General features: G+C 38.6%; 1 protein-coding gene across 2 annotated transcripts in view; it reads left to right on the top strand.

Annotated features, from left to right (window-relative positions):
- Positions 1-2783: 2783 nt before the first annotated feature.
- LDAH (lipid droplet associated hydrolase) overlaps positions 2784-12019 on the top strand; it is a 103821-nt gene continuing 94585 nt past the window's right edge. For both annotated transcript variants that reach the window (XR_015553678.1, XM_014782152.2), the window contains exon 1: positions 2784-2866. Coding sequence is in view for 1 of the 2 variants with exons in the window: in XM_014782152.2 (XP_014637638.1) it covers positions 2836-2866 (31 nt within the window). In the remaining variant the exon portion in view is untranslated. The remainder of the gene's footprint in view (positions 2867-12019) is intronic.

A 12019-nucleotide genomic window follows, 5' to 3' on the forward strand; every position in this document is an offset into this window, starting at 1 on the left:
AATGAATAAATGAATGAATTTGCTGTGGCACAAATCCACTTCCCAAGAAATATTTTTGTACAACATACATTGTAAATGCTGGAAGTGATGACAATTATACATCTTCTTAGGTACAAATTACTACAAATCAAGACTATCACCCTCCCACCAAGCATGTTCTCTATGACTATCATATAGGGCAGAGCTACTAAAAGTGTGACGTAAGGAGCAGCAGGAGCAGCAGCAGCAGCAGCATCTCTGAGTTTGTTTGAAATGCAAATTCTAGGCCCCACTCAAGACCTACTAAATCAGAATCTCTGTTTTAACAGAGGTGAAGCCTACGCACACTAAAATTTGAGAAGAACTGATAGAGGATAATACTAGAAAAGATGATTTGATTTCAAAAGACCCCAGACCTTCAAATAAACAAATAACACGCACAAGAATTTTAACACAGTCTTTATTTAAGGATTGTACAGAGCACAATTTGCAGGGCAGTCCTTGTCTTAGTTGGACCTGGAAACTAGTGTGGAAAAGAAGATGTACACATAAAAGCTCCACGATAGAAGGTTACCTGCGACACGTGCCAAATGGATTCCATAGGCCTCACTACTTGAGTGGAGTCATTTCACATAGATTTATGGAATGCTTACCATGTATCCAGACCCTATTCTAGACTTAGGGAATACAAAAATGAAAGAAGGAAGAGGTCCTCTAGGCTCTCACAGTGGATGCTAGTGCTGTAGACAAATAAGCACCCAAACAGAAGGATGTAAATGCTGATACAGGAGTATAAAGGAGGGACCTCACCTTAACTGGGGGCATCAGGGAAAGCCATTGAAAAGTGAATTGCATCATGTGTTGGAGGTAGTCAGGGGAGAGTAGAGGGAATGGGGAGGGGAGGGAAAAGAGCATCCTGGCAGAGAGAACAGTGTGTGGGAAAGTATGAATGTTTCACCCAAGGGAGCATGGCTTTCCCGACACGGCAAGGAAAGAGAAGACATGGAAACAATGAGGAGGCTGCTGCAAGTAGTCCAGATGTGGAAGAGTAAGTGCTTCATCCCTGACAGAGGTAGTGGGAACTCATCTAAGCATAACAGTGTACAATCATGTACCGCACAGCAACGTTTCAGTCAACGACAGACCACATATACGACGGTGTGGTCCCATAAGATTAGTACAGTATAGGGGCCAGCCCAGTGGCACAGTGGTTAAGTCCTCATGCTCCGCTTCAGTGGCCTGGGGTTGGTGAGTTCGGATCCAGGGCATGGACCTATTACCGCTCAACAAGCCATGCTGTGGTAGTGTCCCATATGCAAAAGAGAGGAAGACTGGCACAGATGTTAGCTCAATGACAATCTTCCTCAAGCAAAAAGAGGAAGACTGGCAACAGATGTTAGCTCTGGGCCAATCTTCCTCACCCCGCCAAAAAAAAAAAAAAAAGATTAGTACCATATAGCTTAGGTGTGTAGTAGTCTATACCATGTAGGTTCGTGTATGTACAATTTATGACGTTCACACAATGACGAAACTGCCTAACGATGCATTTCTCAGAGCATATCCCCTTATTAAGCAATGCCTGACTGTACATAGGGTAGTAGACTCTTGGGCAAGTTAATCTCTCTGTGTTGCATTTTACCTATAGGTAAAATGGGGATAATAATATAGAGTGGCCAAAGGTCTGGAAAGACAGATTTGTTTTTAAATATTGAACCCCCTTGCTTAATTTTTCTGGCACATGTTTATTCAATGAAATCAGAGACATAAATCACTTGAGCAATGCACCACAAATGCATATGCAAGGATTGAAAGAAATGCTGCATTAGCGAACCATGCTCATTGGAATTTTGCACACATTGAGCTGTGCATTAGTAATGAGGGACAACACCTTGAACATATCATGTAATGTCATCATAATGTAATCACTCATTTATTTTGTGTATTTGTGTTTTCAGACTATGGTCACATGTTAAAACTGACTTCATTGGGTTGCTGTGAGGATTAAAAATTAGTTAATTCATGAAAAGCTCAGCACAGTGAGTGGCTTTTTCTAAACTCCTTGTGTTACCTACTATATTTAGGGAGTAAAACTGAAAAGCGGAGAGGTAAGGAAGGAGACGTACCAGTTTACTGCCAACAACTGGTTGGATGTGCTACGTATCACTGAGACGTTGAATACAAAAGGATCAAGGGTTCTTTTCTACGTGTTGGGTGAGATTCCTGATTCACCGGTCTACTTGTCTGCTTCTCCCCCTGGCTACAAAATCATGTCATATTCACTACTGCATTTCTGGACAGATATATACTGATCACCTACTATGTGCCAGGTGCCCAGGATGCAGCGGTTCACAAGATGAATACGACCTTTGTCTTCACGGAGTTGGGGTGTGGTAAGTTCGAAATACCTCTGGAATAGACATTTTCAGCATTTTGCTCAAGTGCAGAGTAGCAGAGGCTGGCCATATTAACGCTAATAAACAAGGTCAACTGAGACTCAACTTTCCTGTGTTTGTGGAGAACGGAAGGGAAGGGATGCAACCAGTAAGGGAGGAAGGGGAAAATGGGCAGAGGAAAAGAAAGGGGGAGAAAAGGAGAAGGGGGAAGGGAAGCCGGAAGTATATCAAGGGTGACTGAAATAAGAAGCGGATGAAATTCAAATAAAAGGGAAAAGGAAGTTCCAGCACAGCTACACCCTCCGAACGATCTCCCTGGATCCGGACCACAGGCCCCAAACCAGGGTCAAGAATCTTCCAATCCCCGGAACGCCGTGCGGCCCAAAGGCGCGGTCACGCGGCGCGGCGCTCTGACGTCAGAGGGGTGGGACTTCCGGACCCGCTGACACCTCCCGGGACCGTGATGGTAGAGCCGCTTCCTTCTAGGCGGGCAGGTGAGATAACTGTCCGCCGCCCTCGGGGTAGGGCTATGGGAGCCGGAGCCCTTCTTCTCCCTGGCTCCTCGCAAAGCCCGTGATGCCTCTGGCCAGACAGCCCGCAGGGGCGTAGACAACAGTGCTGCGACCGCGCGGTGGTTCGGAGCCACTGTGGCGGGGGGTTGGCGGGGGTGGCCTTGGGCTGCTGGCCCAGCGATCGCTCCTCTGGGCGCGGGAACGTACCATTGGTACTGCTACGTGCAGCGCGCCTGTCCGGGGGGCGGGTCTTATAGCGGCCCCCTTAAGGAATAGGGGCCAGGACGTTGGGCATCTGGCCGGGAAGAAGTGACTAGGAGGGGCCCAAGTCTGGACCGGGGACTCCAGAGATCCGAGTTTTTGTACTGAGCTTCTAGGCCTGGGCAAGTCACTGTCTTCCGTCAGTGCGTCTGTTTTCCTACTTGTCCATCAGCAGGGTCATTAAGGGCTTTTTTGGTTTGGACTCAGCTTTCTCAGCAGGATCAGTCTCGCTCCCCCTGCCTCTCCCTCCCCATGCCTCTCCCAGTTTGTTACAGCCAGGTACCCTTGAGAATTGACTCTTGGGCCGGTCTCTGAACTTGAAACTCCTCTAACCACACGTTTGAGGTTCAGCAGTAGTTGCTTTAATATCCCCAATGGAGCCAAAGTCAAAACGGAGCTTGCTCCCGTGAATTTAGAGTGCAGCGTGTTGAGGAAACCATTGAGGCTTCTTGTGGCCCCTACCACTTGCTGTGCATCTTGGTGTTTTATGGAGGTAGTCTGTGCCTCCATGTTTCTCACATGTAAAATGGAGTACATTCGTATCCACACGGTAAGGTTGTTTTTATTAACTGAAGTCATTCGTATAGCACTTAGAACAGTGCATTACACATAATAAGCACTCAATAAACGTCAACTATTCTAGAATGACCCCACTTCACAGCTTGCTTAATGTTCTTTGCGTCTAGTCTTCACACTGCTTTTCATTCACTCGTAAAGCCTTAATTGTAAACTCTGACCCTTGGGTTTTTCATTTTTCTATACAAGACAGGATGCTGATTGGGACACTTTATTCCTTGATTCACTAATTCATTTCTTCCTTCACAAGTAATTACTGGACACCTGCTTTGTGTCTAGTATGCCAAACACTGGAAGAGATTATAGTCTAACATCTGAACCCATAGTTATTAGCTATTTTGGTTCTAAGAGCAAATCCCTCTGGTGAAAGAGATAGACGTAATGAAAAGAAACCCAGAAAAGTTAGAAAAATCTCTAGAATCTTTATGAAGGTTTTTTTTCAACTTCTTTCTGAAACGATAAGTAGGAATGTCTCTGTTGGATTTTTCCCCACCTAAAGTGAAGGCCTGCCGACATTCTAAGGCCCTTCTCCCAGCATGTAGGATTCTAGGGAACAATCAAGGAGCACCTCTAAAATTGGTGTTATGATAACTTAGACCTTCAGGCTGGGTGACTTTCTCTTTCTTAAAAGATTCATCCTCTTTCAGCATTTTCTCATTTGTAGTATTGCTATAATATTTTAGAATTAAGTGCTAATTCCGAAATCTACTTTCTTAAGTATACTTCAACCAAAGGAAAATTAGTATGTTATTTTTAATGAGTATATTTAATATGTAAGTAGGGTAGTTTGTACAAATTTGTGAAATTCTTGGCTTTAACTGATGTCTAGAAGCTGAAAGCTGCTTTCTGGCACGTTAAAAGAAAACATTTTGTTTGTATGATTACAGTAAAGTTTGATGTAATAGTTGGCTTAAAACCAGCAAAGGAATTATGAAAAAAACTATTTTGCCTTTTTCAAATAGAGATAATTCTGCAGGTTCATCATCAATGTAGTATGTGCTTTAGCTTTGATATTTCCTCGGTGATGGTGATGGATTTTATATTCATCATATAAACTTCCTCTTGACTGAGTTGCACAGGTTTGAGAAGACTCTCACCGGAGGTTAGTATGTAGTCATTAAAATAGCAAAATTACACAAAATGTAAAAGTTGTAAAATTGGTGGTCTTGTGACCACTTATCAAGCAGGAGCAAGAGACTGTTGCACACAATCTTGGTGTAATGTGCATCATACTCATTCCTACTCTTACTTGCTCCTACAATATTATGCTATTTATTCTTTGGATTCTATAGTATTGCATAAAATTTTGGAATAATATGTGCCTGGGAAATATTGGAGTAGGAGTCAGAAGACTAAAGAATTGATTTTGCCATTTAAAAGCCCTATAACCTTGGACAAATAACATAAAAACCTTTGACCTTCAATTTCTTATTTGATTGATTTTACCGTGTACTTTGCAGGTGTTGTTAAGGTCAGATACGAAGAATGAGAATGTACTTCACAAGTGAAATAACTACAGAAAAAGAAGGCAGTTTTGTTGCAATTGTCAAGTCAGGATATAAAAATTGATTACTTCCTTTAATATATTATACTGAAGAAAGATGAGATGAATATCAATTTAATACAGACGGTCGCTGATTTATGATGTCAGCTTACAATCTTTCTACTTGATGATGATGCGAAAGCAAAATACATTCAGTAGAAACCATACTTCGAATTTCGCTCTTTTCCCGGGCTAGCAATATGTAGTACGATCCTCTCTCATGTTGCTGGGCAGCAGCGTCAAGCTGCTGCTCCCAGTCAGTCACGTGGTCACAAGGGTAAACGACCAATAAGCTCACAACCAATCTGTACCCATACAGTCATCCTGTTTTTCACTTTCAATACAATATTCAATAAATTACATGAGATATTCAACACTAATTTTATTATAAAATAGGCTTTGTGTTAGATGATTTTGCCCAACTGTAAGTGTTCTGAGCACATTTAAGGTAGACTAGGCTAAGCTGTGATATTCAGTAGATTAGGTTTATTAAATGCATTTTCGACTTAACGACATAGTCAACTTACAGTAGGTTTATCGGGAACCTTTGACCTCGATTGTAAGTGGAGGAAGATCTGTATTTAGAGCAGACTGTAAAAAAGTTTCTGTTTATGCATCTGTGTTGTATGTTAACTTACAGCTGTACATTTTGAAGCTTACATGTGGCTATTTGGTAAGATTCCCAGTTTTTCTCTTTCGTTCAACTTATTCCAATTGTAGTTAGATAAATACATGTCTAATTAGAGTTTTAAAAAACTTTTGTATTTTGAAATAATTGTAGATTCACAGGAAATTGCAAAAAAAAAAAAAAAGTACCAGGAGGTCCCCGTGTACCTAACCTCCCCCAGTGGTAACATCTTGCATAGCTATAGTACCATTTTAAAACCAGGAAATTGACGTTGATATGAGCTACAGAGTTTATTGAGATTTCACCAGTTTTACAAGCACTTGTTTGTGTGTATACAGGTCTACAGCTTCATATAACCACCACTATAATCAAGATACAGGACTGTTCCATCACCACAGGGTTTCCTCATGCTGCCCGTTTATAGCCATAGCCATCTCCTCCCACCCCAGTCCGTAGCCCCTGGCAACCGCTAATCTGTTCTCTATCTCTATAACTTTGTCTATTTCAAGAATTTAGTCTAAATATAATCATATAGTATGTAACTCTTTGAGATTGACTTTCTTCACTCAGGTAATTCCTTTGAAATCCATCTAAATTATGGAGTATGTCTATAGTTTGTTCCTTTTTATTGCTGAATAGTGTTCTGTGGTATGGCTGTACCACAGTTTGTTTAACCATTCACTTGTTGAAGGACGTTGGGTTGTGTCCAGTTAGGGGCTATTACAAATAGAACTGCTGTGAACCTTTGTGTGAAGGTTTTTGTGTGAACATGTTTTTATTTCTCTGGGATAAATGCCCAAGAGTACGATTGCTGGGTAATATGGTGTCTATTTAGTTAATTCATAAGATCATATGTGTTTTCTTCTTTAGCATCTTGATATGGTGGATTACAATGATTGATTTTCAAATGTTGAACATACTTGGAATAGGTCCCACTTGGTTGTGGTATATAATTCTTTTATACATTGCTGCATACTGTTTGCCAATATTTTGTTAAGGTATACATATGAGAGGTATTGGTGTGTAGTTTTCTTTTTTGGTACTGTCTGTGTCTGGTTTTGGCATCAGGGTAATAGTATTCTGTGTGGTCTTCAGTGATAACTCCTATTTCATTCCTGGTATTAGTAATTTGTGTCTTCTTTTTGTCTTTTTCAGTGGAGGTTTATTGACTTTATTGCTCTTTTTCAAAGAACTAGCTTTTTATTTAAATGATTTTTCTGTATTTTCAATTTTATTAGTTTTTTTCCTCTGATATTTATCATTTTATTCATTCTGCTTGCTTTAAGTTTATTTTGCTCTTCCTTTTCTAGTTTCTTCATTATTGATTTGGGACCTTTTCTCATTTCCAATGTTAGCATGTCGTGCTATCAATTTCCCTCTCAGCATTTCTTTCATTGCATCTCACAAATTTTGATATATTGTATTTTCATTGTCATTGAGTTCTGTGTATTCTTAAAATTTCCTTTGAAACTTCCTCTTTGACCCATGCATTGCTTAGAAGTGTGTTTTTTAGTTTCCAGGTATTTGGAGATTTGCCTGTTGTCTTTCTGCTATTGATTTCTAGCTTTATCCTATAATGGTCAGAAGACGTAAGCTGTATAATTTTAATTCTGTTAAATTTACATTTGCTTTATGACCCAGGATATGGTGTATCTTGGTGAATGTTCGGTGGGCGCTTGAATGTGTATTCTGCTGTTGTTGGATGTCAGTTACATCCTGTTGGTTGATGGTGGTGTTCATTTCTTCCATACATTGTTGATTGTCTGTCTAGTAGTTCTTTTCATTGCTGAGAGTTTCTAACTGTAATTGTGGATTTTTCTGTTTCTCCTTTCAGCTCTATTGGTGTTTGCTTCCTGTATTTTGAATGTCTGTTGTTCAGTGCCTTATATGTTTAGGACGTCTTCTTGGTGGATTAATCCTTTTATCATTATGAAATGTCTCTCTTTGTCCAGTAATTTTGTTTTCTCTGAAGTCTACTTTATCAGATAGGAATATAGCCAGTGTTGCTTTAAGAAAACATAATATTGGCATGATATATCTTTTCCCATTCTTTCATTTTCAAACTACCAGTGTTGTTATGTTTGAATTGAATTTCTTGTAAACAAAAGATAGTTGGGTCATGTTTCTTTTCAAATCCATTCTACCAATCTCTGCCTTTTGACTGGTATAATTTGACTATTTATATTTAACATAATTATTGATGCGTTAGGACTCAATTCAGCCATTTTATTATTTGTTCTCTGTTTATTTCCTCTGTTATCATTTTTCTGTTTCTCTTTTCTTCCCTTCTGGTAGGTTACTTGAATGTTTTTTAGAATCCCATTTGACTTATTTATAGTGTTTTTGAGTGTATCACTCAGTATACTTCTTTTTAGTGGTTGCCCTAGGTATAACAATTACACACATGTACATAGTATACACGCATAACCTCACACAGCCTACTTGTGTTGACATTTTACTACCTCAAGTGAAGTGCAGAAACCTTACTTACATTTAGGTACTTTTACCCTCTCCATTTTTAAATATAATTGTTATATCCCCTCTACATACATTGAGCACCACATCAAATGATGCTGTAACTTTTGCTTCAACCATCAACTATGATTTAAGAAACTCTTGGGAAGAAAGATAGTCCGTTATATTTACCACTGCTTTTACCGTTTCCATTGTTCTTCCTTTTCTGAAGTTAAATCTTATTCACGTATTCCTTTCTGTTTAGAGAACTTCCTAAGGATAAGTCTGTTAGTGACAGATTCCTTTAGTTTTTCTTCATCTGCATATATCTTTATTTCTCCGTCATTCTTGAAGGATAGTTTTGTCTGATATGGAATTTGGGATTGACAGTTATTTTCCTTCAGCAGTTGAAAAATGTGCCACCTTTTCCTGGCATCCCTTGTTTAAAAAACCTGCTGACATTCAAATTATTGTTCCCCTGTAGGTAATATGTCATTTCTCTCTGGCTGCTTTTAAGATTTTTTTCTTTGTTTTTAGTTTTCTGAAGTTTGACTATGATGTGTTTTGTGTTTCTTTGGTTTTATCCTATTTGGGATTAACTCAACCTCTTGAATCTGTAGGTTATGTCTTTTGCCAAATTAGAGAAGTTTTCATCCATTATTTTTTTAAATATTTTTCAGGCCCACAGTCTTTCTCCTATTTCTCTGGGACTCTGATTATACGAATATTAGATCATTTGTTATTTTCCTACAAGTCCCTGAGATTCTGCTCATTTTTTTTTTTTAGTCTGTTTTCTTCTTGTTCAGGTTGAGTAAATTCTATTGATACGTGTTCAAGTTCATGATCCTATTCTGTCAGTTCAACTCTACTGTTGAGCCCATCCAGCAAGTTTTTAAAATTTATTATGCTTTTCAATTCTATAATTACATTTGGTTCTTACTTTTTGAAAAGCATTTCATTTTATCCTTCAAGAAGAGCTACTTTGAATATCCATGTAATTTTGGGGCAAAAAATAATGATACCTTTAGATTATTTGTGTGTATAAACTAGTCATCTTACTTAAGATTTTAAACCTTCTCTGCAAAGTTATCTGTGTAATTAGCAGAAGCAAAAAGGTGTAAATTTTCTCCCTTTGTTCCAGGCAATTGCTTGTTGGAAAATCTAACAAAAGAGAAATGGGGAAGGAAATGAAGAAGGGATTTTAGGCCTTGTTAAATGGCAAATTGTATAATCTTACTAGCAGGTGGAGTGGGAATTTTGAAACTCTAGAAAAAAGAAACCAGGAATCAAAAATTAAGTGAAAAATTTACATTTGTTCATTAAAATTTTAAAGGAGTTTTGTGATACAGTTCCAGATTCATAAAGCTCCCTCCTTTCCCCCTTTTTCCCTTGAATAACACTGATGATTTTAAGTAGAACAGGTAACTTTCAGTGGCTATGCTTGAGATTTAGGTAATATTGACCCTTGATTTTATCACTTTGATTTCTACCCTTACCAAATAATTAAAAATTAACCATGGACCCAATTGCCAGATTCACTGACAGTATAGCATTGTGGTTAAGAAGCTCTTTCCCAGTAAGTATGAAAATTTAATATAGGAAAGAGATTGTATTTTAATTCAATGGGGAAAAGATGGTTTCTTTATTAAATGGTATTAGCACAAGTAGCTATCTATTGAAAGAAAACCAAGTTGGATCCTTATATAGGTGGATTAAAGGTTTACGTGTAAAAAATTAAAATAAACATCTAGAAAGCTATATGTAAAATATAGGCGCTTAGAAAAGAGTTAGGGGCAAGCCCCGTGCCTTAGCAGTTAAGTGTGCGCACTCTGCTACTGGCGGCCCAGGTTCGGATCCCGGGCGCGCACACGCACTGACACACCGCTTGTCCAGCCATGCTGAGGTGGCGTCCCACATACAGCAACTAGAAGGGTGTGCAACTATGACATACAACTATCTACTGGGGCTTTGGGAGAAAAAGGGGGAAAAAAGGAGGAGGATTGGCAATAGATCTTAGCTCAGGGCTGGTCTTCCTCAGCAAAAAGAGGAGAATTGGCATGGATGTTAGCTCAGGGCTGATCTTCCTCACCAAAAAAAAAAAAAAAAAAGAGTTAATAGCAGTATGCAAAGTTCTCTTACAAACCAATGAGAAAAAGATAAATAACCCACTTGGAACCTGGGCAAAAGATATGAATAGACAATTCACAGAAAAGAAAGTCCAAAAGGCCAGCAAACATGAAAAGATGTTCAAATACACTGGTAGTCAGAGAAATGCAAATTAAAGAGTGAGATATTTTATACCCTAAGACTTCAAGAATTAAAAATAATGGTACTACTTATTGTTGATAGGATTGTAGGGGGAAAGATACTTTCCTAGATTGCTAGAGGAAATGTGATTCTTATACTCTTTTTGGAAAGCAATCTGGCAACACTTATTAAAATTCAACTGAGGGCCGGCCCCGTGGCTTAGCGGTTAAGTGCGCGCGCTCCACTGCTGGCGGCCCAGGTTCGGAACCCCGGGCGCGCACCGGCGCACCGCTTCTCTGGCCATGCTGAGGCCGAGTCCCACATACAGCAACTAGAAGGATGTGCAACTATGACATACAACTATCTACTGAGGCTTTGGGGGAAAAAATAAATAAATAAAATTATTTAAAAAAAAAAAAAATTCAGCCGAGTAATTCCACACTTGGGAGTCTGGCCATTAGAAACAAAAGAACTGGTATAGGTGGATATATGTAAGAACATGGGGATTTAAGAGTACTTCTTGCAACATTGTTCCAGAACACTAGGAACTAGTTGAGTGCCTGTCAGCAGGGAGATGATCATATGAATTATGGTGTATCCACATTATAGAACCATTAAAAATAATGAAATAGAGTTATACTATTTGACTTGGCAGGATTTTCATGTGTTATTAAGTTTGAAAGCAAAATGCATAGATTTGTGTATAATGTGCTCCTATTTATCAAACACTGACAACTCATATTTATTAAAATGTATGTGAATGCTAATATATATTTGTGTGTGATTATAGAAGAATATGGAAGACTTTATATTGAGTAAATATAACTTTAGGAGTGTTATTCATGGAGGTGAGAAGGCGAGGTAGAGATGAGGATGGAAAAGATTAAAAAATAATTGACCATTTAAAAAAATCCCAGCACATATCTCATTTATCCATTTAAATGAAATTATGTATGTATATATATAAGTAAAACTTTTTAAACAAATAACATGAGCTCTGGAGTCGTTCAGACATCTGGGTTCAAATTCTGGCTCTACCACATTCCAACTTACTAATTGTGTGACCTTAGGCAAATTCTTGAATGTCTTTCAGGCAGTTTTCTCCTCACATGTTTTATTTGGGTAGAGGGAGGAAATAATAGTACCCATCTCATAGGATTCTTATCAGGATTAAGTGATATAATATTTATAAAGCATTTAGCACAGTGCTCTGGTTTATAGAAAGTACTCTTAAAATGTGAGTTTTTACTGTTGCTTCAGTTCTCTCACTCTTTGACATTTATATATTTTAAAAATTTCATTACCAGCCCCTAACTTTCTTGAAACATTCTCCTGTGGCTTACATGACTTTATCTTAATTCATGCCCATTTCTAATTGTTCCTTTTCATTCTTTTGCTGGCTTCTTTTTTTCTTGCCTATGGATAT

Source organism: Ceratotherium simum, chromosome 11 (genome assembly GCF_057802395.1).
Source record: "Ceratotherium simum simum isolate JZ-2026a chromosome 11, ASM5780239v1, whole genome shotgun sequence".
NCBI lineage: Eukaryota > Metazoa > Chordata > Mammalia > Perissodactyla > Rhinocerotidae > Ceratotherium > Ceratotherium simum.